Raw genomic sequence first — 27071 nt, forward strand, 5'->3', positions numbered from 1 at the left:
CCACAGCGGGTCGTGACCCGCACTTTGAAAAACCCTGATCTACAAGATGCATTGCAGGAACTCACCAAGACTCCTTGGGCAGCACCTTCCAAACCCATGATGACTACCATCTAGAATGATACGAGAAGAGATACATGGGAACACCACCTGAAAGTTCCCCTCCAAGTCACTCACCATCCTTACTTATATTGCTGAAATATATTGGCGTTCCTTCAAAGTTGGTGGGTCAAAAGCCTGGAACTCCCTCCCTAATGCACTGTGGATGTGCCTACAGAACCTGGACTGCAACGTTTCTAGAAGGCAGCTCACCACCACCTTCTCAAGGGATGGGAAACAAATGTTGGCCTTGCCAATGAAGCATACATTCCGTAAAAACAAATAAATAAAATTTAGAGCTGTGCTATTTTGGATAACTGATTCTTTTCTCCAAGAAAGTTAATTTGATACCTATAATGAATATCCAAAATCTTATTATACAAACTATGAATAGAACAAGTAACAATTATCTTATTACTGCATACCTTTTCAATCCACACCCTGAAACTGTATTGTCTTTGCGTTCAGAGCCACCAGAGTTGATACTACTCTTAAATTCCAAATTATTCATTCCAACTCCTAGTGCAGCTTTTGGAAACTTGCAGGTATTAGAGGTCTTTATGAAAATTGTTCAATCTGATCCCAATGTGACTCCACCCTGTTGAGACAAATACAGCTTTACTCACTGAAAGCAGAAATTAGAGAGAAGAACTATGCTGTTTTAATTAGAGCGAGATCAAACTTCTACAATTACAAATTGTTTTGATCCATGCAATTGATGTGAATAACAAATATATAGAACATCAGTTAGCAAAGGTGATGCATAAAACATTTAAAGCATCTCAAATTTAACATTTCTACAGAATAATTCTGGTCTTGTTGGAATGTGAGGAGCAGATTCTTTGTAGCAGAATTTTGGTGGGAGAGAGAGAGCAGGGGACAAGACTGCAACACGTTACAACTGTGTAAACTTCCAGGTTGTTGGTCCTGTTCTGTAATTTTGCTGAATGGCATGTCTTGAAGGAACTGCAAAGAAACACCAAGTATACTGAGCATTGAGACGAATGATGCATCAAAATCAAACTGTTTATTGCTCATTTTTAATGAGGGCAAAAGCAACTTCGGTAAAAATTAATAGTGAGGATTTAATCACTCAAGAGCAGGGATTACACTGTCTCAGCCATGTAAATACTATTGCTACATGAGCAGATCAAAGGCTAGGTATTCTCTGGTGAATTACGCATGTCCTATCTCCCCAAAGACTGTCCACCTTCTAAAGTTACAAGTCAGGCTTGCGATGGAAAAATCTCCAGCTTGGTAGAGCGCAGCTTCAACACCCAAGCAGCTTAACATTTCACAAGATAAAGCAGCCCACTTGATTGACACCACATGCACCACCGTAAACATTCACTTTTTCCACCATCAGTGCATCATGACCACAGTGTATACTCTTAACACAATGCATTTTTGCAATTTGGCAATGCTTCCACGACAGCATCTCTCAAACCTGCCCCAAATGCTTGGAACACCACTTCCATCTTCCCCTCCGACTTGCACAACATCCTTACTTGTAAATATATCAGCTTTCCTTCATTGTCACTGGATAAAAATCTTGGAACGGCGTACCTAACACAAAATTGGAGTATCTTCACCATATGGAATGCAGTGGTTTAAAAGGTGGCTCGCTGCCACCTGCTCAAGAGAAATTAATCACAGAATTGTTACGGCACAGAAGGAGGTCATTTGGCCCATCGTGTCTACACCAGCTCTCCAAACGAGCATTATGACTTAGTGCCCTACTAAGTGCACAATAAATGCTGGCTTTGCCTACAAACCCACATCCTGTTGTTGAATGAAAAATAAACATTTGTATTCTGCTACATCCACAAATAAAACTTCAATAGAAGAAGGAATCATTCTAGATGGCTGGTGAACAGCATATTATTTCTGATTTTGAAAATGGGAGATACAACCACGAAAGGTACAGACCAACTCACCTAATGTCTGTGTTAGGAAAGATACGAGAGAAAGAAAAATCAGGCAATGAAACATTTCAAGATGGAGAACATGAAAAATAGCACAGGCTTCTAAAAAGCATGATCATGTTTATTCACCCATACTATATTATTTGAAAAAACAACAGAGTGGACAAGGGAAAGGTGTGGTACACAAAGGCCTTTGATAAGGTGCCATAGAATAAAGTGGCAACAGAGATCCGGGGGCCAAGAAATGATTGACAGCTGACTATAAAACAGAAAAGGGAGGACTAGAACACAAAGGTAAAGTTAGATTCATGCAGAACCATTGTTATAGAGTCACACTGGGTCTACTTTCTGCTGGTCTGGACTTCGTACATATGTGCTTTCAGCACTTTTCTGTGGTTTAACAGTGCACAATAGACGAATACAAGTTCTCTCATACATGATGGTGTAGCCACTGTAGCCACCTAAAATGGACACTGAACTAAACAAAATGGAGAATCGCTAAGACTGCAGGGAAAAGCAGTTTAGCCAAGCCTGCAAACACTCATTAGCATTTTGCAAGCAGCAAAACTAGTTTCTGGCCAGGTGGAAGATCTCAAACCCAAAGGTGTTAATAGCAAAACGCTTTGCATATTAATGAGGCAATCCAGATCTGGGCACACACAATGGCAACATTTGTGTTTGAATAGATACTTTAAGTGGATGTCCAGACAGAGCGGCACCAGAAGTATCCACTATAGAAACCGCCCCCACCATCGAGAAAGACCCTCACATTGGAGGAATTCAAAAGATATCGATTGGAAGCGATCCAATCGATACCTGAAGGTAAAGCCCGCCCAGGAAAAGGCAAGGACATTGGGGACCCCTATAAAAGTAGACCCCCACCCATGGTCCTGTCTGTTGTTTCGTGCTCCGGCTTTGACCAAGACCTTGAACTCGTATCCTGACTCCAGCCGTTGAGCACCAGCCGCCAAACCGTAAGTGCCAATACGACGCTCGCTACGCGAACCAAGCCCGCTAGACCCCCAGTGACCAGCACACTTTCTGAAGGTTGCAGACCAAGACCGGGACGAAGGCCTCGCTCCCTGACCTTGCCTGTTCCTGTGTAGTTAAGTATTCTGATTGCTTAGTTTAGTCATAGCTTAGTCCCTTAGTGTGTGCATGCGTATTTATTATAATTGTATAATAAATATTGATCGTTTGGAACTTACTAATCGGTGTATCGTTTTATTACTTTGAACCTGACCTTGGAATATTTGTGAGGTGTCTAGATACGGCACCTGGCGACTCCCGAGCTGAAATACACACACAGAGCCTAGCAGTGTTAAGCACACGGCCTTTAAACGGAGGCGTGTTAATACACTCCAATAAACGCGTTTTGCACCCATAGTAAAACGTGCAACAATGGATATCATTGGGCTTGAACTCAGATAAGATCTGTACTTACACTTGGCCATTTATGTTTGCACAGCTACATTTTTTGACAAGTCAAAGTTTGACAAGGGTATTTTGACAAGTTTTAAATTTGGCGACAGAAACATGGGACAGTTCTTTTCATAGCACACTCTAGTTACTGCACAGAGAGACATGTCACCAAAGCACATGTTTTTCATTAGAAAAAATGCAAGGAATTTGTTTGCATCCTTTATGGACTTTTCAAATCATGTTTCTGTTTTCAGTGCTTTATATTTCTGCATGTCTTGGCTCCTCTACCACATTTAGCTTCGAACCTTCCAAGAAATATGTGGCTTCCTTATTCCTCCTGCCAAAAATGGGTGCATTAATATCTACACTAACAAGCAATTTAAGATAATCTGTCGAGCTCACAATATGCTCATTCATGCTGGTTAGCAACGACCTGTTACCAGCAAACAAAAGGAATATGTTCAAAACTTGCATCTTTTTTTAAATTTTAAAACACAGAGCCTATAGTTCTCCCTCACTTTCTCCACAGCAACAAGGAGAATGCCAGCAGGTTCAACTTGCCAACCAATCAGCACTCTCTTTTAGCCTGTGGTATAAATTGTTGTGACCATTTGTAATTTGGCATTCTTGTGTTTGTCCTAATGAATGCAAGACAAAAAGCTTTGGTTATATGTCTCTCTTCTCAGCAACATTCACACTCCAGTTTATTAAAATTTAAATATGGATACAAATGGACAGCTTTCCTCCATAGGTCAGGCGCACACTAACATAGTCCAAAATGTATTTCTATTTGCAGCATTAGTATATTACAACCACAACATATTTCATTGACGGTATACAGAAAATTCTGGCCTCTAAACCATTAGGCATCAATGAATATTGCAGTTACACACAATTTCTCAGCTATGTATGGAGTGTGGAAGATAACACACACTCACTGTAGGCTGTAAAACATTGGCATGGCAACCCGTACATCCGCAGCCAAAGCAAAGCGTTGCCATGGTGCAAACATCCCATTCTATCGCTTTACTCAAGTGTTAACAGATTGCATTTAGCCTGCTATTTAGACGAATGTATCTCAATTGAAGCATATTCATCTCCGAGATTCATACATATCTTCAATAATGACACTTATTTTAATCAGTCGCATATTTCAATTTTGATTACCAAAACAAACAATAATTTATGTTAAACTTTAATAAAAGATTCAGAATTGTTATCACCAATGATCATAAGCATTATGAAGCTGCAGGGAGAGGACATTTAGACCCAAAACTATAGCTGGGATTTTTCAGCCTCCCTGACGGTGTGTTTTCGGGCGGCGGAGGTGGTTTGCTATTGGCCTCCGGTGAGATATTCCCGTCCTGCCGAAGTCTGCGCCATTTTGTATGGCTCATCTGTCCTGCCGTCGGGGGAGCCGCCACGGGGGTTCAGAAGACCCCGGCAGCAGGAAAGGATGGTAAATCCCACCCTATCTGTGAGACTTCAGATGGAAAGGAACGGCTGATGTAAATAAAACTAAAATTAAACTGGAAATGCGGAGTGAATTTGTAGAGATGTCAACATTGCAGTATGAACAGATGTGCTGGAAATGTACTCTGTTTAATGATGCTCCTGGATAATAGATTTGTATTAACTATTATTTAGTGGTAATTGGATATAATTAAAAATTTTGCATTCAAATCTTGTCCATAGTACTGACAATATAATACCTCAACAGTAATGTATCGATCACTCCTGATGAAGGCCTTCAATGAGGCGAGAGAGAAAGGAACCCTCCTCCCAACAATGTCACAGGCCTTGATCTCACTCATTCTTAAATGAGGGAAGGACCCGGAACATTGGGGGTAATGCAGGCCAATTTCGCTTTTAAACGTGGATGCCAAATTGCTAGCTAAGTTTCTGGCCACAAGAATTGAGGATTGCGTGCCAGAGGAAGACCAGACTGGGTTTGTTAAAAGCAGCCAACTCAATACCAATGTCCGGAGACTTTTGAATATTATGATGCCCCCAGAGGGAGGGGAGGCGGTAACAGCGATGGACGCAGAGAATGCCTTTGACCAGGTGGAGTGGCAGTACCTCTGGGAAACGCTGGGGAGGTTTTGGTTTGGTGAGGGCTTTATTGGCTGGGTGAAATTGCTGTACCAGGCGCCTGCAGTAGGTGTATGTACTAACCGGCTGAGGTCAAGGTACTTTGAGCTTCACCGGGGAACGAGGCAGGGGTGTCCCCTCTCCCCGTTACTATTTGCCGTAGCTATAGAACCGCCAGCTATGGCGCTGAGAGCCTTGAGGAACTGGCGGGGACTGGTTCGGGGGGGGGGGGGGGTGGGGGGGGGGGGGGGTGGGGGGGGGGGGGGGGTGGGGGAACATCAGGTCTCGCTATACGTGGATGATTTGCTCCTGTACATTTCAGACCTTGTGGAGGGGATGGGGGAGATTCTGCGGATCCTGAGGGATTTTGGTAGTTTTCAGGGTATAAACTGAACATGGGAAAGAGCGGGTTATTTGTGATCCAGGCCAAGGAGCAGGAGGAGAGACTGAAAGAGCTGCCGCTCAGGATGGTGGAGAAAAGTTTTCATTACCTGGGTATACAGGTGGCCAGGAAATGGGATGCCATGCACAGGCTCAACCTGACCCGGTTGGTAGAGAAAATGGAAGGGGACTTTAAAAAGGTGGGACATGCTCCCGCTGTCACTGGCAGGGAGGGTGCAGACCATGAAAATGACTGTCCACCCCAGATTTTTTGTTTATCTTTCAGTGCCTCCCCATCTTCATCCCTAAGGCCGTTTTTAAGCAGGTGAGTAGGATCATTACAGGCTTTGTGTGGGCGAATAAGACCCCGCGAGTAAACAGATCGCTGTTGGTGTGCAGTCTACTGAGTGGGCAATATAGCTATGATTAGGAAGTGGCCGATGGGAGCAGCTGGAGGCAGCGTCATGTACAGGTACTAGTTTGGGAGCTTTGATAACGGCTCCTTTGCCGTTCTTGCCGACCCGTTACTCCACAAGTCCGGTGGTGGTGGAGGCACTGTGGATCTGGGGACAGTGGAGGAGGTACAAGAAGGTGGAGGGAGAGTCGGTCTGGACCCCGATATGCAACAACCACAGGTTTGTCCCGGGTAGGATGGATGGTGGGTTCCAGAGCGGGCAGAGGGCAGGCATCAGAAGGATGGGAGATCTGTTCATAGACGGATGCTTTCCTAGTTTGAATGCGCTAGAGGACAAATTTAATCTGCCGCCAGGAAACGCCTTTAAATATCTGCAAGTATGAGCCTTGCTGCAAAAACAGGTAGTGGCCTTTCTGACGCTGCTGCCACTGAGGTTAGAGGACAGGGTGGTCTCCGGCACCTGGGTAGGGGAGGGGATGGTGTCGGATATCTACCAGGAACTACAGGAGGCGGAGGAAACCCCGGTGGAGGAGTTCAAGGGCAAGTGGGTAGAGGAGCTAGGTGAGGAGTTGGAAGTGGGTCTGTGGACAGAGGTCCTGGGCAGGGTTAATTCCTCATCATGTGCCAGGCTCAGTCTAATTCAATTTAAGGTGGTCCACCGGGCACACATGACGGCAGCGAGAATGAGCAAGTTTTTTGGAGTAGAAGACAGTTGTATGAGGTGCAAGGGCAGCCCTGCAAACCATGTCCGCATGTTTTGGGCATGCCCGGAACTTAGAGAGTTCTGGCAAGGGTTCGCGAGGGCAATGTCCAAGGTGCTTAACACACAGGTGATGCCGAGTCCAGAGATAGCGAACTTTGGAGTGTCAGAAGATCCGGGAATTCAGGGGGCGAAAGAGGCCGACATCTTGGCCTTTGCCTCCCTAGTTGCCCGGAGACGGATTTTATTAATGTGGAGGGACTCTAAGCCCCCGAGGGTCATGGCTGGGTTTCTCAGCTTCAAGAAAATAAAGTTTGCCTTAAGAGGGTCTACGCTAGGGTTCTCTAGGAGGTGGCAGCCGGTCAACGACTTTCTCAGGGAAAAACAAGTGTCCAGCAGCAATCCGTGGGGGGAGGGGGGGGGGGGGGTGTGGGAAGACTGTGGGGTAATGTCAATTTAATTGTTATTGTATATTCTCTTTTTATACTATGTTAATGTTCACTCTAGTTTGTTTTGTTATTATTGTTACTACTGTTTTGTTATGAAAAATTCTGCAAAACCTCAATAAAAATACTTTTTTAAAAAACAGTAATGCATCGATGTGACAAAATAAATGGCCAGCTCAAATAAGCGATACATGCTTTTAGTCATGTTAATTGACTCAAGAATTCAACTGAAGAAAGAGGCCAAGCAACCAAATGACAATTCCATGAATTAAACAGTTAATGGCACAATTATTGCTGAACCAAATTACCAATTTGGTTTAGCAATCCAGAATCAGCAAGTGCCTCAAGATGAGCACCTCAATTTGCTCCAATTACTTTGTGCACAAAGAAACCCCAGCTTCCCCTCGCAGAAATCTGTTAGAGATCCAAGGACTTGATTGGGAACTGTCACACATACGTTGGGTGGTAGGAATTTCAGCTACTATGAGCAAATGTGTAAGAAAAGAAGCATTTTAGATGTTTTCACCTCCGCCTTGCTGACAACCCATGTCATCTGACAACCAGCTAGCAAAGCAGTTAGGAGTTATTGCTCCTATTGCCAAGTTCAATGTGTGAGAAAGTCAGGCAACTGCATGACGAGTTATCTTTCTCACGCTACTGGAGAACTGCAACATCCAGGCTGTAAAGTGACCATCCACATCAGTAACAAGTGGGTAGAAAATTTGTAAATGATAACTGAATTGTGTACAGCAGAATAAAAAGTACAAAAGGGCAACATGGTTAAATAGTTTTCGGCATTTTATACAATTTAAAGCAGTTACTAAAAACTGAGTGAACAGGTGTCTGATCTTTGCAGTTGCTCCGCATACTTCCTCATGGAAGTAAATATTGTAAATAATGCAGCTCAGTAAATTATGTGATTTTCAGACCATGACTTGGATTCTACAATTTTGAGGCTATGTCCCCACGCCGGTGTGGGAAGGATGCCGTTTACGCCTGAAAAATTGGCGTAAAACGGCCACCAATCCACCATTTGGCTGGGGGCTAGCATGCAGGCAGTATGGAGCACCCGGCTCTAGCTGCCGATATGGCCGGGAGAATTGTCGGGTTCGTGGCCACTCATGCGCACAACGGCGGCCTGCAGCGCCCGCACCGTGCTACATGGCGGTAGCCACTCGTGGACCCGGCCCCCTCTTTAGCCGGCTCACGCGCCCCTGACCACCCCCCCCCCCACAGTGCCCTCTGCCCCTGATGAAGTCCCCCCCGCCCGTGGATCGACCCTCCCCCGACTGTGGTGGCACTGGACTGAGTCCACAGCCCCATGCGCCGAGTTCCCGATGGATGAGACCATGAGAGACCCACGCCGTCGGGAGCCCGGCCGGTCGGGGGCAGAGCAATGCAAAAGTGGCGCAACCCTCAATTTGGTCGGGAACTGTGATTCTCCGGCCAATCGCCGAACGCGATTTCGGTGGTGACCAGAGAATCCAGCCCCTGATGTTTGTTCATCTGTCAACAGCTTGAGGTAGCACACGTGGGAAAGACTTGAGCATCCAGGCCATGCCACAAATGGTATTATTACAGTATTATTATACCATCAGTTAGGTATCGAGTCTGTGCAGCCCCTCCCACCAATGCAAGACACTCATTGGAGCAACTTTTCAGACTGGAGGATGATAGATAGTGGTGTTCTCCATTTTAGCAGAAGGGATAAGGAGAGGCAGTATATATTTAATGGTAAAGTTCTAAAGATGTGCAGGGACAGAGGGACCTGGCGCTGGGTGTTCATGTGCACCGAATTTCAACAGCGCCATGACAAATTGAGGTTAGCCAAGAATATGGAATCTGGGCTTCATAAATAAATATATTGGGCTGGATTTTCATGGAGTTCAGGAACCTCAGTGGAAAGGTCAAAATGGCGGTCCTTCCAGGTTTCCTGGGGTTTCTGATTCTTAGCACAGCTATTTAAGGATATGGGCTGGTTTGGATTCACATCATCCGCGACTTACTGATCTATCTTCCTCTATTCATGTCTAAATCATTTATATAAACCACAAACAGCAAGAGCCCCATCACTGATCCCTGCGGGACCCTAATCGACACAGGCTTCCAGTCAGAAAAACACCCCTCAACCTGCCACTCTGCCAATTCTGGACCCAATTTGTCAAATTTTGTTGGATCCCGTGGGCTCGTATCTTCACTATCAGTCTCCCATGTGGGATCTCATCAAACGCCCTGCTGAAGTCCAAGTAGACTACATCAAATGCATTGCCCTCATCTACACACCTTGTCACCTCTTCGAAAAATTCAATCATGTTGGTCAGACATGGCCTGTCCTTAACTACAGAGGAATGTAAATTTATTGCCAGTGTCACTATTTCTGCCCTTGCCTCACTTAACAGCCTGGGATGTATTTCATCTGGCCCTGGATTCTTGTCTACTCATAAGCATGCCACACCACTCAGGGGGCAGCATGGTGACACAGTGGTTAGCACTGCTGCCTCACAGCGCCAGGGTCCCGGGTTCAATTCTGGCCTTGGGTGACTGTCTGTGTGGAGTTTGCACTTTCTCCCCATGTCTGTGTGGGTTTCCTCTGGGGCCTCCTATTTCCTCCCTCAGTCCAAAGATGTGCAAGTAAGGTGAATTGGCCATGATAAATTGCTGCTTAGTGTCTGAAAGATATGTGGGGTTACGGGAATATGGTGAGGGAGTGAGCCTGGGTAGACTGCTCTTTCAGAAGGTCAGTGCAGACTCGATGGGCTGAATGGCCTCCTTCTGCTCTGTAAGTATTTTATGAGACCCTCTTCTCTCCCTATGTTAAGCTCTTTAATCTATCACAGTCCTCCCTGATTTCTAAACCTACACCTTCCCTCTCACGAGGGAATACCGACACAAAGTATTCATTTAGTACCCTACCTTCATCCTCCTACTCCACAAATTACCACTGTGGTATAATGGGCCCTACTCTTTCCCTAGTTATCCTTTTACCTTTATGTACTTGTAAAACAACTTCGGATTTTCCTTTATTTTACCTGCCAGTATTCTTTCATGTCCCCTTTTTGCTCTCCTAATTTCCTTCTTAAATTTCCTTTTGCACATTCTATACACCTCTAGGGCTTCTGCTATTTTGTGCCATTGCTATCTGCCATAAGCCTCCCTTTTTCTCCATACACTGCTGTATATCCCTCAATACCCAGGGTTCGTTGGACTCACCCTTTTTCTCGATTGGAACATGTTGGCCCTGTACCCTCCCTATTTCCTTCTTGAATGTGTCTTTCTACCACTAATTTACCTTAAAGCGTCTTCTCCCAGTCAACTCTAGCTCAATCATATTTGATCTTATTAAAATCGGTCTTCCCCCAGTTTAGAATTTTGATCTCAGGCCCATCCTTGTCCTTTTCTGTAACAAATTTGAGTCTAACGGAGTTATGAATACTGTCTGTAAAATGCTCCACCACTGAAACTTCAACCACTTGCCCAGCGTCGTTGCCTAAAATTTAGTTCAGGAACACCTTCTCTCTTGTGGGACGGACCTTTCACGTACTGACTTAAAAAGATTTCCTGGATGCATTTTAAGAATTCCACACTCTCTAAACCTTTTACACTTTGACTATCCCAGTTAATGTTGGGAAAGTTGAAATCCCTCATTATTACTAGCCTATTACTTTAACACTTCCCTGAAATTTGCCTAAATATCTGCTCTTCTATTTCTCTTGGGCTGTTAGGGGGCCTATAGAACACTCCCAGCAATGCGATTGTTCCTTTTTTTGTTTTAAAGTTCTATCCATATGACTTCAGTTGAAGAGCCTTCTAAATGTTGTTCCTCTTTATTGCTGTAATTTATTCTCTGATCGAAATTGCAACACCCCTCCTCTTTTACCTCCTTGCTTATCTCGCCTGAAAATCCTGTATCTTGGAATATTGAGCTGCCAATCCTGCCACTCTCTCAACCATGTCTCAGTGACAGCAATGACATCATACCCCCATATTGTAATTTGTACCGTCAATTTATCTGTCTTGTTCATCAGACTTCTTGCATCAAAATAAATACCATCCAATCTTGCCAAGCTCCCTTGTGACTTAACTGGTCTAGACATTCTGTGACTTTCTGACTCACTTGATGTCTCTTCTAATTTTGGCTGTGCTGAACCTTCTTTCAGGATCCCAGCTCCCTGCCAAGTTAGTTTAAAGTCTCCCCAACAACACTAACAAACCTCCCTGTAAGGATACTGGTCCCATTTTGGTTCAAGTGCAAACCATCCGCCTTGTACATGTCCCATCGTCCCCCAAAACAGTCCCAATGTCCCAGAAATCTGAACGCCTACCTCCTGCACCACTTCTCCAGCCACTTATTCATCTGGACTAACTTCCTATTTCTATAGTCACTAGCACTTGGCACCGGAAGTAATCCAGAGATTACTATCTTCTGGGTCCTGTTTATTAATCCACTTCCTAAAATCCTATACTCTGCTGACAGGACCTCATCCCTTTTTCTGCCTATATCATTAATACTAATATGTCCACGATATCTGTCTGTTTGCCATCCCCTTTTAGTTTGCCCTGCAGCCAGTGATATCGCTGACCCTGGAACCAGGGAGGCAACATACCAAGGTGGCTGCCACTGCTTTTCCCGACACAATCATCTCCCAAACAGTATCCAAAATGGTATCTATTAGAAAGGGGGATGGCCACATGGGACTCCTGCACTACCTGCCTTCCTCTACTCTGCCTGGTGGTCACACATGCCCTTTCTGCCTGCGATGTGACCACCTCACTGAACATGCTATCCACAACTTGCTGAGCATCGCGTTGCTCCACAGTGGATCCACCCTCAGCTCCAGCTCCGAAATGCGGTTAGCCAGAGTCTGCAGTTGGACACACATCCTGCACACATGGTCATCAGGGACAACTGAAGCTTGCATGATTTGCCACACAGCACAGGAGCATATCACGGATGCAAGCTCCCTGCCATGACCACCATTAAGTCCCTTGTTTACTCTCTTTTTAACAAAAAATTAAGCAATATAAGAATACTATTTACTTACCTCCTTTACGCTAACTTTACTTCCCTTACCCTACTTTGATTACTTATGTTACTTTATTATAAGGACCATGACTTTCACTGATTTGTGCTGTTTCTCACTTAACCCCTTCCTCCCAAAAAAACACTTTGTAAACTCACTACTGATGCACAGTGAATCTGACCTTGGCGTTTATGAAGCTCAGCTACCCTGCACTCCTGCCCAGACTGAGACTGAGCTCCGTATTCAGTCTTTTTAGCTCTCCATCTCATGATTTCACCTACCTCCCTGTTTTCACCCAACTCCAAAAGAACTCTCGTTTAGCCAAGCAGGCACTCACAGTGCAGACAAACAGGCACTCACAGTGCAGACACTCACGGTACAGACATGCAGGCACTCACGGTGCACTCACTAACAGTGCAGACATGCAGGCAGTCGCAGTGCAGAAAGGCAGGCACTCACAGTGCAGACAAGCAGGCACTCACAGTGTGTGATGATCGGTATTTACCTTTAATACCTTGCCCCTTTAAGAGGCTTGGAACCCTGGGGACTCCGCCTCTGGCTAAGCCCCCAGGAAACAGTATATAGGATAGGGCTCCATGTGGCGAGCACACTTCTCTCGAATGCAGTCCTGTTCTCTGTATATTAATGCCTTTGATTACTGACCTCGCTCTCGCGTCGTAATTGAGAGTGCCTCAATTTAATATACAGACACATCAAGATGGACAGCGCTCTAAAACCGGAGAAGCTCAACCTGGACGCCAGGTCGCCAGAAGCCCCGGAAATTTTTAAACATTGGTTAAGAGTGCCTCACAGTGCAGACAAGCAGGCACACAGTGCACACAAACAGACACTCACAGTGCAGACAAACAGACACTCACAGTGCAGACAAGCAGGCACACATAGTGCACACAAACAGACACTCACGGTGCAGACAAGCAGACACTCACAGTGCAGACAAGCAGGCACACACAGTGCACACAAACAGACACTCACAGTGCAGACAAACAGACACTCACAGTGCAGACAAACAGACACTCACAGTGCAGACAAACAGACACTCACAGTGCAGACAAACAGACACTCACAGTGCAGACAAACAGACACTCACAGTGCAGACAAACAGACACTCACAGTGCAGACAAACAGACACTCACAGTGCAGCCAAACACACTCACAGTGCAGACAAACAGACACTCACAGTGCAGACAAACAGACACTCAGTGCAGTCAAGCAGGCATTGAGTGGCTTCTTTAGAATGTTAAAGTATTGCATCCAGTTTTGGTCACCACGCTTCAGGAACGGTCATTGAGAAATTGTAAAGGAGAGTTACCAGGATGATTCCAGGGATTTTAGCCACGAGGTTAGGTTGGAGAAGCTTTGGCTGTTCTCCTTGGAGCAAAGGCGATTGAGGAAAGATCTGATAAAGGTTTATAAAATGGTAACAGGTTTAGATAATAGAACATAGAACAGTACAGCACAGAACAGGCCCTTCAGCCCTCGATGTTGTGCCGAGCAATGATCACCCCACTTAAACCCACGTAACCCGTAACCCAACAATCCCCCCATTAACCTTACACTACGGGCAATTTAGCATGGCCAATCCACCTAACCCGCACATCTTTGGACTGTGGGAGGAAACCGGAGCACCCGGCGGAAACCCACGCACACACGGGGAGGACGTGCAGACTCCACACAGACAGTGACCCAGCCGGGAATCGAACCTGGGACCCTGGAGCTGTGAAGCATTGATGCTAACCACCATGCTACCGTGAGGCCCCTATAGATAAGGTACACAAAGAAAAGCTGTCCCCATTAGCTGATGGTTACTGGAAAAAAGGGAGCATAGATTTAGGGTTTTGGGCAAGAGATGCAGGTGGGATATTGGGAAAAGATTCTTTATGCATGAATAGTAATGACTTGGAACTCGCTGCTTACGAGGGTGGTGGAAGTGGAGAAGGTCAATGATTTCAAAAGGAAATTTTTGGGTTTTTTTTGAGGGAAGTAAACTTGTAGAGCTACAGGAATAGATTGGGGAAATGGGACTAACTAGATTGTTGTAGAGCACTGGCATGGATTCAATGGAACAAAAAGCCTCCTTCTGTACCGTAGCAACTCTATGACTAACAGTTTTGATTTAGAACGAGGGGTCATCTCGAAATCTCCAAAGGCATAAAATGTTTCAATTGGCATGGGGGGGGGGGGGGGGGGGGGGGGGTGTGGCAGAATAAGAAAGGGTTTTTACTGCCAAATATTTACTGAGCACATGTTTTACATCTAGAATCAGTCAGCCATCACATCACCCACACAAGACAGTATACACAGAAGGTGTAGGAGTTTAAAATCCCTGGTGTAGAAATACTGAAAATGCAAATCTTCCAAGGGAAGTAAGGGTTGAAAACATATTCCTACCTATAGAGTGTATTTCCGGTGAAGCAGAATATTTATGGTAGCAAAGTTGATATCGCCCAATTTTATGCTATTGCCCACAGTTAAAATGATACCCCTTTATATCAAATGGGCAATATATCCTAGAATCATTCAACCCATCAGGGTTGTGAAATTTATCACCAGTAATTTGTTGTATTGCATTGCTTATTGTTTTGTTCAGATAAATGGGGACAATTAGTCGCAGGAAGGACATCCAGTTGTCAAACATCCCGCCAAATCCAAAACAAAAGTGATGGTTGATAGGAAGAGCGATCAGAGGCCAGCACGATGGCGCAGTGAGTTAGCCCTGCTGCCTCACGGCGCCGAGGTCCCAGGTTCGATCCCGGCTCTGGGTCACTGTCAGTGTGGAGTTTGCACATTCTCCCCGTGTTTGCGTGGGTTTCACCCCCACAACCCAAAGATGAGCAGGCTAGGTGGATTGGCTACGCTAAATTGCTCCTTAATTGGAAAAAATGAATTGTGTACTCTAAATTTATATGAAAGAGCGATCAGCCCTCTGGGTTTGGGAACCTATGTGAGTTCCAAAAAAGACCACTCCAACTGCTTGCCAATAGACTCGGCCATCAAATACGAGACAATATGTGGGTTACTCCCTCTGGGGGTGATGTGGAAACAACAAGTGAGGAGTGACAGAGTTCCCTCTTCCATGTTCCCTTTCATCGTCAACCCTTTTATTTCTCATCTGCTTTTCCCTGCTTTCAATGAGCTGGAGAGCACCTTGCTGCAGATCAGTGGGAAGTAAGGAGTTATGCTTTGAAGAGAGCGCTTATCATGGGCAATAACGTGGAGAATTGCTTCGCTGTTAAACATAAAACTCAGTTTACAGGATGGATGGAAGCTATTCAACAGATTATGTTTCTTTTCTATAACCTCTGCTTCACAAAATTTATCTTTCTCCCCTGAAAGATTGCAATGGCCTCTATCCCACAGCTTCCTATGCCGTGCTCTCCACCACACTGCACAACATTTTGCTAACCTTACACTCAGTGATCATTTCAATGGCATCATCCCTCATCACTGCCTCTCCTGACAATCAAAAGCAAAGAAAAAATGGCCGTCAAAGTGTACAGTGTTGAGATCATAGAATGATACAGCTTAGAAGAGGGGGTTATTAAGTCCATACCCCTCTACCTGCTCTTTTGGAAGAGCAGTCCTATTAGGCTCATCTTTCTACTTTTTTCTTTAGAATCCCTACTGCGCAGAACGAGGTCATTTGGCCCATCAAGTCTGCACCAATCCTCCGAAAGAGCACGCTACCTATACCCACTCCCCTCACACTATCCCTGTAACCCCACCTAAGCTTCGGACACTGAGAAAGCAATTTAGCAGGGGTGGCATGTGGCGCAGCGGTTAGCACTGGGACTGCGGTGCTGAGGCCCCAGCCCTGGGTCACTGTCTGCGTGGGTTTCGCCCCCACAACCCAAAGATGTGCAGGTTAGGTGGATTGGCCACGCTAAATTGCCCCTTAATTGGAAAAATAATAATAATTGGGTACTCTAAATTTTTTTTAAAAAAGAAGCAATTTAGCATGGCCAATCCACATAATATGCACATCTTTGGACTGTGGGAGGAAACCGGAGCACTTGAAGGAAACCCATGTAGACATGGGTAGACCGTGCAAACACCATGCAGGCAATCACCCAAGGTCGGAATTGAAGCCGGGTCCCTGGCGTTGTGAGGCAGCAGTGTTAACCACTGTGCCACACTACATCTTTTTTTTTTAAACCTTCCAGTATTTATCCAATTCACTTTTGAAAGCAATTACTGACTCAGTTTCCAATACCCTTTCAAACAGTCCATTCCAGATGCTGCCTCATTTGTGTAAAATCAAATTTTTCCCCCCAATGTTCCAGGCTGTTTAGCAATTCATCCTAAATCTTTGTCCTCTGGTTACCAACATTTCTGTCCTCGGAAACAGCTTTTCCTTGTTTACTCTATCAAAACTGTTCAATGCCTAAGAACCTTCCATCCATATACCTGGTCTCTTGTTCCTTGAAATGGCGTTCCTTGAAACGGCGGTACGGTGGCACAGTGGTGAGCACTGCTGCCTCACAGATCCAGGCCTAGGGCAGCTGTGGTGTTTGCACATTCTCCCCGTGTCTGCGTGGGTTTCCTCCGAGTGCTCCGTGTTTCCTCCCACAGTCCAAAGATGTGCAGGTTAGATGGGTTGTCCATGTTAAATTGCCCCTTAGTATCCAGAAGATTAGGTGGGGTTACTGGGTTACGGGGATAGCATGTGTCATGTTCTGTAGACTGACCGGTATGAATAATGCACTGCAGAACATCTAGTTCTTGACTAGCTAAAATAATTTATTATAAAACAAATGTGTGGTTAGGTGGGGTTAACTGGCTGTAGGGATAGGGCAGGGTTAGGGTGCTCTTTCAGAGTATCGGAGAGGACTCGATGCGCAGAATGGTCTCCTTCTGCACTGTAGGGATTCTATAATTTCTGTGGAATCTGGGCAGAGCAGTGCAGCCCCAGACCATTGCCCCTTTGAAGGGGAGAGGGCAAGTATTTGAAGAGAGCAAAGAGATAACAGATGAATGTCACAACAGTGAAAGCTCTTTATGCACAAACTCTGCTGAATTCTTACCGCAACAAAGTTAATTTTTCATGCTCTGTTTATAAAATAATCCGCAAGCGATCTCAAAGCTAACAACAAGAAAAAAACCCCATTAGAAATTGGAATTGCCCGAAACTCGGTAAATAAAACACGTAATGGACAACATTTCACTATTTCCACCGAGAATTAAGGTTCCACCCATCCCGGGGTTCCCACTGAACATCTCCCTGCCTTTGGGTTGTGATATTCGACATTTAAGCTGCCATAGATACATTCAAACATATATTCAAAAATATAGTTAAACTTGGATGATGAAATGGAGAAAACGCGCCACCTCAACCGCAGATGAACCAAAAACAGGAAATAGTTTCTCACTATTTAAAAACATCCCGCCTTTGACACCAAATATGTACTTCTGTCTTAAAATGTGTTATGAACATTTACTGCACCATTATGTAAGTAAGTTAATACAACTGTATTAATTTGTACACATTGGGATAAATCTACTCAAAAAGTTTGGAATTGTCTGTACATTTTTCAAGAATGTTCTCAGTTTTTCCACAAAACCGAATTTCAGTTTCCCAGTGAAAACGATAATTAAACTCACACGATCTATCATTACACACCGCCCTGACCCTCACAGAGATCCGATTTTACAAAGACAAGATTCCCTGTAAAATAAGAAATATAATAAAGGCATAGTTCATACGGTCAAACGAGAGCACGATAAAAGCACGCAGAGCGTCAAAGCAAGTTTTAATTTTTACCTTGTACTTTTGAGGCTGGGTAAGTCCCCTCTTCACTTTCTCCGGCTCACCCGCTTGATGGATAAGAAACAGTTGGCAAAATGTTTGGTTGCGTGGATCTGGCTGGACCAAACGCAACTGACTGTTATATCTTTGAATGTGCAGGTTAGGTGGATATTGGCTGGAGGATTTGGCTCCTGCAAGCGGTAGAGGGTGTAGAAAAGCAGCTCAACAGCTCTTCAATAAGCTTCAGTTCCTCAATCCTACCACATGTTGCCGCCTAGCTGATCTCGCGACAATAAGCACCGTGACGCATGTATAAAAAACAAAACTGTGAAGAACCCCCAAATGTGATGTGAAAAAGGATTCAAAATGATTCAAAATTCATGTAATTGAACTAAAACGGACCTAAGTCTTCAGGTCTATGGTTGGCATCTCCAAGATATGAAGAACCTTGGGACCTCCGCACATGCGCCTACTGGGAAAGAGCCGCCACATGCATGGTTTAGACTTCTTATCCAAAAAACAGAAAATGCTGCAAAATCTCAGCAGGCCTGATAGCATCTGTGGAGAGAGAACGGAGCTAATGTTTGGAGTCGGGATGATTTCTTATGTTGGTTGGGCCATGTGCCTGCATAGTTGCCCAGGAAACAAAATCACTACAAACTACTTAGCAGGTCAGTCAGCATCCCAAGGTGCCCTGCTGGACCTGGACAGATGGTGACTGAGCTACTGAGTCTGTCCTTGGTGTTGTGTGTAAGACCGAAGACACTTCGACCAGTTTATTGCTCCAGTGTTTTACCCAGGTGCTCTTATTTGCGACATGAACAAAGGGCAAACACAAGTGTATGATTCAACCAAATATGTTATTAAACACTGTAAACAGTCATCCCCCCTTAAATTATCCCAAACAATAATAACACTCCCAAGATTCTTAATACTACCCATGCTGATACCACCCAGTCAAGCTGTGGATTCAATCCTTTGAGCCTTGATTGTCTAGGGCCTTCATCCACAAAGGTGAGTCTCGCACGTTGCTTTATTCCATCATGGTTGGTTGTCCAATCTTCTCTGCTACCTCTGCACCGAGTCTTCGCTGGGGAGGGTCCTGGGTTATCAATCTTTATACCCCTCTTTGTGCCTTTCCAGAAAATTTTCTGACTCTCAGTCAATGAGGTCTCGGGGTAGGGGTCGCAACACCCAATGAAGTATTTGATTGCAACCTGCAGACACCAGGAACCCACCCCCCCCCCCCCCCCCCGGGGTCCATCTCTAGGTGTATTGTTAGCATGTAACCTTACCCATATATGATAGCTGAATGCCAGAGAGTCTAGTTTTATCTGGGCAATAAAAACAATGAATCTGAATGAATGGGATCGATTATCTCCTGATGTGTTTTTGACAGGGTAGGTCCGGACATGACCTGGTAGTCTATCCAGCAGGCCTGCTTGGATCTGACTACGGTTTCATTTAAAATGTAATTCAATTGAATTTAGAGTGTCCAATTTTATATTGGGCCTAAAATTTGGGCCGCTGTCCATTTTATCACATTGGTTTAGGTCTAGCATCTGCAGTTTTATTTTGCTCTGGTCGGAGATACAAGGTGGGGGGGTGGTTTTCCAAATGCTCTGGATACTCTCCACCATTCCCCATTTGATGCCTTTCAATTTAAACAACCGGCCTGTAACTGGAAGCATTCATTAGAATGAGTAAAACATGATTTCTGGTGTGTATTCTTCAATCTATCTGGTTCAAGCACTGGATGCAGGAGTTCTTAGGCTCCGGTCCGATTCCGTACTTTGGTAAAGTTGGAGAAGGGCTCCTATAATCACCTATTTGCAAATGGAAAGAAATTGTGAGGTTGAGGAAATAATGAAGTTTGTTTCAACAGTTCCCATGGAATGATCATGGACTGGATTCTCCGTTCCTGAGACTAAGTGTTGACGCTGGCGCAGGATTCGTGGAGACTGTCTAACACTGTCGTTTTCTGTTTGCCCCCGTCCCCCCCCTGGAAAAGGCCAGCCATAACCACCAGGAGCAGGAGAAATCTGGAGGGAGACCACCGGACCTGCAAACCCTCACCGTAGAGGGCCATGGACATGGTCGGCGGCCTGGAGGAAAGGGAAGTCGTCAGGATGGAGATTGGCTGCGGGAAAGAAAGTGAGACCCCATGGGCACAGACACCGCATCCCACCACCACACATCCCCCCCCCCCCCATGTTCGCGGTGGCAGATGCGGCCTGCCATTCGTCGACGGTGGAATCTTCCAGTCCTGCCGCTATCAACGGATTTTCCTATTGTTCTCTGGTGAAGCCATGGCGGGGGTGCGGGCTGCCATCATTGGGACTGGAAAATGCCGCCGGCGGGAATGACCTGAATATTTTGACCTCTGTGTTTAACAGTAAAGCTCATGTAGAGAGGGAGATATTGATCAGTATGTGAATGCCGCGAGACACCTAGCTGAATCTTGTGACTTTGGGCAACTGAACAATTATCTCATCAGAGATAGGATTGTCTTAGGAACAAGAGATTCTGCCAGGAGAGCATGTCTGCTGTTTGGAGAGAAGCGTATTCTCAAGGAAGTTATAGGAGTTCTGAGGTGGCGATTTCCGGTTGCGGCCATGTCCGAATAGGTTGCGCACATGGCAGCTCCCGCCGGGATCGGAGTTTCGGGCCTTTAAACAGGGCGGCAATGGCACTTTGGTAGTGATTCCTGGAGTGGCAAAGGGCGCTGGAGACGTTCCCCCCACTGCTGCATGGAGGGAACCAGGAGCAGGGCCGTTAAAAGAGCTATTGCGGGGAAGCGAGTGGAGCAGGTCCGGGAGGACAAAATGGCGGCCAGTGCGGACCAAGCAGCGTGGGCCCAGTGGTCGAGATAGCAGCAAGACTTTCTGAGAAGCTGCTTCGCAGAGCTGAAGACGGAGATGCTATGAAGGCCTCCATGGAAAAAATGGTGGAGACTCAGAAGGTGCAGGAGAAGGCGATTAACGAGGTGGAGAGGAAGGTATCTGAGAATGAGGATGAGATCCTGGGCCTGGCGGTCAGGGTGGGGGCGCACAAGGCCCTGCATAAGTGATGGCAGGAGAGACTGGATGACCTCGAATATAGGTCTAGGAGTCACAACCTGCGGATTCTGGGCCTCCCTGAATGTGCGGAGGGGGCGGACGCGACCATGTATGTGACTACAATGCAGGGGATGCTGATGGGTGCGGGGGCCTTCCCGTGGCCCATGGAACTGGACGGGGCGCATAGAGTCCTCGTGCGGAAGCCTAGGGCGAACGAACCACCGAGGGCGATGGTGATAAGGTTCCACCGCTTTACAGACAGGGTGCGTGTCTTGTGTTGGGCAAAGAAGGAGCGGAGCATTAAGTGGGAGAACGGCGAGATTCGCATACTCCAGGACTTGGGAGCTGAACTGGCTAAGAGGCTTGCGGGATTCAACCAGGCTAAGGTGGTCCTCCACAGCAAAGGGGTGAAGTTCGGGCTCCTGCATCCGGCGAGACTTTGCGTAAGATTGTTAGTAGAATTTAAGTTGTTTGCTTTTCTTTTCCTGTTTTTGTTTCAGGAGGCGGGGTAACGCCCGGGTTGTGTTGTCCGTTGCACGGGATGGATCTGGATGGCTCTTGCCCTCTTACCCTGTGGGGGAGGCAGGGTTGGGGGCCCGAAGGAGGAGACAATAGTAAGTTTGGAGATAGAGGCGGGAGCGGCCGGGGGTCAGCATGGGTCAGCTGACTTATGGAAGCGTAATGGGGGGGAATTCAGTGCTAAGCGGGTGCTTGGCACGGGGGGGGGGTTGGGATTTGGGGGGTTGGGGGGATGGGGTGCTGCTTTGCTGACTGAAGGGGTGCCAACTGTTGGGGACGGATGGAGAGTCGGGTTGGGGGGCCTCCGGCGGGTGGGCTGGAGCGAGCGGGTGGCGTGGGCATGTGGCTGCCCGAAAAAAGGAGATGGCTAGTCGGCAGGGAGGGGGGGGGATCATCCCCCCGTCCAGACTGATCACGTGGAATGTGAAGGGTATGAACGGGCCGGTCAAGAGGGCCCGCGTGTTCTCGCATTTAAAGGGATGAAGGCGGAAGTGGCCATGCTGCAGGAGACGCACTTAAACTCGCTGACCAAACGAGGTTAAGGAGGGATTGGGTGGGCCAGGTGTTCCACTCGGGGCTAGACTCAAAGACCAAAGGGGTGGCAATTCTGGTTAGTAAACGGGTGGCATTGAGGCAGGGAGCATAGTGGCGGACAAGGGGGGCAGGTACATAATGGTGAGTGGCAAGCTACAGGGGGCCCGAGTGGTGTAAGTGAACGTTTATGCCCCGAACTGGGATGATGCGGAATTCATGAGGCGCACGTTGGGTAAAATCCCGGTCTTGGAGTCAAGTAACTTGATCATGGGGGGGGGGGGGGGGGGACTTTAATTCTGTCTTGGATCCGGCGCTGGACCGGTCTAAGTCCAGGTCGGGAAAGAGCCCGGAGGCGGCCAGGGCCCTGTGGGAGTTCATGGATCAGATGGGGGCATGGACCCATGGAGATTCGTGCAGCCAAGGGCGAAGGAGTTCTCCTTTTTCTCCCACATCCGCAAAGTCTACTCGCGGATTGACTTTTTTGTGTTGAGCAAGGCGTTAATCCCGAGGGTAGAGGGGGCCATTGCGGTCTAGGACCATGCCCCGCACTGGGTGGACTTGCGACTGGGGGCGGAGCGAGGGCAGTGCCCTCTCTGGAGACTGGATGTGGGACTGCTGGTGGACAAAGAGGTGTGTGGGCGACTAAGGAGGAGCATTCAAAACTATGTGATAACAAGTGACACAGGGGAGGTAACAGCAACAACGGTTTGGGAGGCTGTGAAGGCGGTCATCAGAGGGGAGTTAATTTCTATTAGGTCCCACAGAGAGAAGAGGGAGAGGGCGGAGAGGGAGAGGCTGGTGGAGAGATACGTAGAATAGACAGGAAGTACGCAGAGGCCCCCGAGGGGGGGCTGCTAAAGGAGTGCCGGAGATTACAGGAGGAGTTTGATTTGCTGACCACTGGGAAGGCAGAGGCACAGTTGAGGAAAATGAAAGGGGCAGTCTACGAGTATGGGGAGAAAGCAAGTAGGACGCTGGTGCATCAACCAGCTGGCGCCAGGAAGATCGGGGGAGTGAGGGATAAGGAAGGTAATACGGTATTGGGCCCAGAGAGGATCAATGAAGTCTTCAAGCAGTTTTATGGTAAGCTGTAGGAGTCAGAACCCCCGAGGGGAGGGGAAGGGATGAAGCAATGTATGGATCAATTGAAGTTCCCAAGGGTGGACGAAGATCTGGTAGAGGGACTGGGAGCCCCGATTGACTTGGAGGAGATAGTTAAGGGCCTAGCAAGTATGCAGTTGGGCAAGGCCCCCGGGTCTGGACGGCTTCCCTGTAGAATTTTATAAGAAATTCTCGGAGCTACTGAGCCCACTCCTGCTAAGAACCTTTAACGAGGCAAAGGTGAGAGGGACCCTCTCCCCGATGATGTCGCAGGCACTGATCGCGCTCATTTTGAAGAGGGAGAAGGATCCACTTCAATGTGGGTCCTACAGGCCGATATCGCTCCTGAATGTGGATGCCAAACTGTTGGCAAAAAGTTTGGCTACCAGAATAGAGGACTGCGTCCTGGGAGTGATTGAGGAGGACCAGACGGGTTTCGTTAAAGGCAGGCAATTGAACACAAATGTGAGGAGGCTCCTGAATATTATTACGATGCCCTCGGAGGGAGGGGACGCAAAGGTAGTGGCTGCAATGGATGCAGAGAAAGCCTTTGACAGGGTGGAGTGGGAGTACCTGTGGGAAGTGTTAGATAGGTTTGGATTCGGGAGGGGATTCATAGGGTGGGTCAAGCTACTATATCAGGGCCCCATAGCAAGTGCATCCACGAACCGGGAGAGGTCAGAGTATTTTAGACGGCACCGAGGGACGAGGCAGGGGTGCCCCCTGTCCTCGCTACTATTTGCCCTGGTAATTGAGCCGTTGGCCAACTGGAGGGGGCTGGTCCGGGTGGGGGGGAGGAGCACCGGGTTTCCCTCTATGCAGACGACCTACTATTGTATATTTTGGACCCACTAGAGGGGATGGGGAGGTCATGCGGATCCTAAGGGACTTTGGGAGCTTCTCGGGGTACAAGTTGAACGTGGGGAAAAGTGGGCTGTTTGTAATCCATGCTAGGGGTCAGGAGGAGAGACTGGGAGAGCTCCCACTCAAGATAGTGGAGAGGAGCTTTTGTTACCTAGGTATACAGGTGGCTAGGAACTGGGGTGCCCTACACAGGCTCAATTTATCTCGGCTTGTAGAGCAGCTGGAGGGAGACTTTAAAAGGTGGGACATGTTCCCGCTTTCCCTGGCGGGAAGGGTGCAGACTATGAAGATGGTGGTTCTCCCCAGATTCCTGTTCGTTTTTCAGTGCCTCCCCATCCTCATCCCCAAATCCTTCTTCAAGTGGGTGAGCAGGATTATCACGGGATTTGTGTGGGCAAACAAGACCCCACGATTTAAAAGACTGTTTTTGGAGCATAGCCAGGGGGGGGGGGGAGGATTGGCACTGCCGAACTTCTGTAGCTACTATTGGGAGGCTAATGTGGCCATGATTAAGAAATGGGTAAATGGGTCGGCGTGGGGGGCGGCTAGAGGCGGCGCCATGCAAAGGCACCAGCCTGGGGCAGTAGTGACGCACCGCTGCCGTTCTCGCCGGTACGATACACCACAAGCCCAGTGGTGACGGTGTCACTGAGGGTCTGGGGTCAGTGGAGAAGGCACAGGAAGGAGGAGGGGGCCTCAGTTTGGACCCCGATACGGAACAACCATAGATTTGCTCCGGGCAAGATAGACGGGGGTTTCAAGGCTGGTATAGGGCAGGCATTAGAAGGATGGGAGACCTGTTTATAGCTAGGACTTTCCCGAGCTTGAAGGCGCTGGAGGAGAAGTTCGGCCTGCCCCCGAGAAATGCCTTTAGATACCTCCAAGTCCGGGACTTTCTCAAAACACAGGTGGGGGCATTTCCGCTGCTACCCCCTCGAAGGATACAGGACAAGGTGATGTCTGGCATCTGGGTAGGAGAGGGGAAGGTGTTGAACATCTACCAAGAGCTGCAGGAGGCGGAGGGAGCCTCAGTGGAGGAGCTGAAGGGCAAGTAGGAGGAGGAGCTAGTTGAGGGCCTGTGGGCTGATGCCCTGGGCAGGTGAATTCTTCCGCATCATGTGCCAGGCTCAGTTTAATTCAGTTTAAGGTGGTACACCGTGTTTTGTTATGCTCTTGACATAGCATAAGCTGCTTCCTTGATGTGCACTCTGACAAAGGAAGGTTCAGACTTGGAGATAGCTTTAACACATTTATTAAACTATTAACAATTCTCCTTCTTGGATCCGACTCTCCTGTTAATCCTGCTATAGTTCTCAGGCTAACTAACCAGTCTGCTACATCCACGTGGTGGGTGTGATGTGTTTCAATCAACCCTGTCTGTACTCACTAAATGTCTCCACTCAAAAGAGACTGAGCATGTGTGCTGTGTCCTTTTATATGGGTAGCCCCCTTGTGGTAGTGTCACCTCTGGGTGTGTCTTGACTGCCCATTGGTCGTGTCCTATCTTACTGACCTATTGGTTGAATGTCTGTGTGTCATGATGTCTCTGGTGCTCCCTCTAGTGTCTAGCTAGGTGTTGTGTATCTACATTAACCCCTTGTGTATTTACAGTGATACACATCCCCCCTTTTGTGTGTTACATATTTTCTGTACAGTGTTAAAGAAAATTGAACAAGACCAGGTAGATAAGTGATGCTACGTACAAGTTATAATGTCTGTGATGACTCTGCAATATTATACAAGACCAAATAATAGTTGTGATGACTTTGAGGATAAGACAATACAAAAAAAAGTTATGAGTCCAAAGTTCATGAATTTATATAGTGTGGTATGGAAGTGTCAATGGTGACATTGTCATTCTCTTGTGAATGCCATCAGTGTCCTGGTGTTTGGTCATCAGGTGTTCAAGTGCTCAAATCACTTCATTGACTGATTTGGAGTCTCTTTCTTTTTTTCCCGATGCTTATGGTAGCAATTCCTGATGGCATCTGTCCTGAAAACCAGGTTGCCTGTTGGTAGTGCAGCAAACGTGAATTGGTAAGATGCATCGTCCTGCCACGGTATGTCATTGTACTGAGCTGAGCAGTAACAGTGTCCATCATTTGCAGAGTTGTACCATGTCGTACCAGTCGTAGTTCCATTGTTGTTGTTTTTGTCGTGCTTGTTGTCGACGTTGTTGGCTCTGGTACGCTTCGTGTCGTTGTCTTTGTTGTTGTTTGTGTAGATTTTGTTGTTGAGTTTGTTGCGCTCAGTGACAACGCCGAGTGGATTATACGAGTCCTTCACACAGTTATTTGTGTCAGCGTCCTTTCTGGCACCTGCTGTTTCATTGAGCATGCTGTCTCTGATTCCACGGCGCTCCCCGTCTGGAGCCCTTTCTGGTTCACCTGAATCAGCTTTGGTTTCTTGACGCTCCCCGTCCGGATTCATTGCAGGTTCACTTGAATCTTCTGAGGTTTCTTGATGCTTCCCATCCGGAGTCAAAATGTTCAGGAATGCATTTTCTTGTTGAGAGCGTTGAGCGGATGAGGTTTGAATTAACTGAAGTCACCAGTAGTCTCACTGTGATTGTCAAGTGCCTCTGTACACACTAGCTGAGGTCTGTCACGTTGCACATCTAATATGGAAGTGGGATGCCGTCGTCACTTGACGCACATACTGTGTGTGGAGCCTCAGTGTCTTCTTGCCGTTCACTTGAGCGTGGTAGACTGTCATAGTCTTCTTGCTGTTCAC

The 27071-nt window shown here is 47.0% G+C and overlaps 1 protein-coding gene across 1 annotated transcript in view; it reads right to left on the minus strand.

Moving 5' to 3' along the window:
* The window catches only part of LOC119955075 (sodium-coupled neutral amino acid transporter 4-like), a 62498-nt gene extending 43986 nt beyond the window's left edge, over nucleotides 1-18512 (minus strand). The window contains exons 1-2 of the mRNA XM_038780926.1: nucleotides 18277-18512; nucleotides 522-694 (exon numbers count right to left, since the gene is read on the minus strand). Of these exons, the coding sequence (XP_038636854.1) occupies nucleotides 522-607 (86 nt within the window). The 5' untranslated portion in view covers nucleotides 608-694; nucleotides 18277-18512. The remainder of the gene's footprint in view (nucleotides 1-521; nucleotides 695-18276) is intronic.
* Nucleotides 18513-27071: the final 8559 nt, after the last annotated feature.

Source organism: Scyliorhinus canicula, chromosome 20 (assembly GCF_902713615.1).
Source record: "Scyliorhinus canicula chromosome 20, sScyCan1.1, whole genome shotgun sequence".
NCBI lineage: Eukaryota > Metazoa > Chordata > Chondrichthyes > Carcharhiniformes > Scyliorhinidae > Scyliorhinus > Scyliorhinus canicula.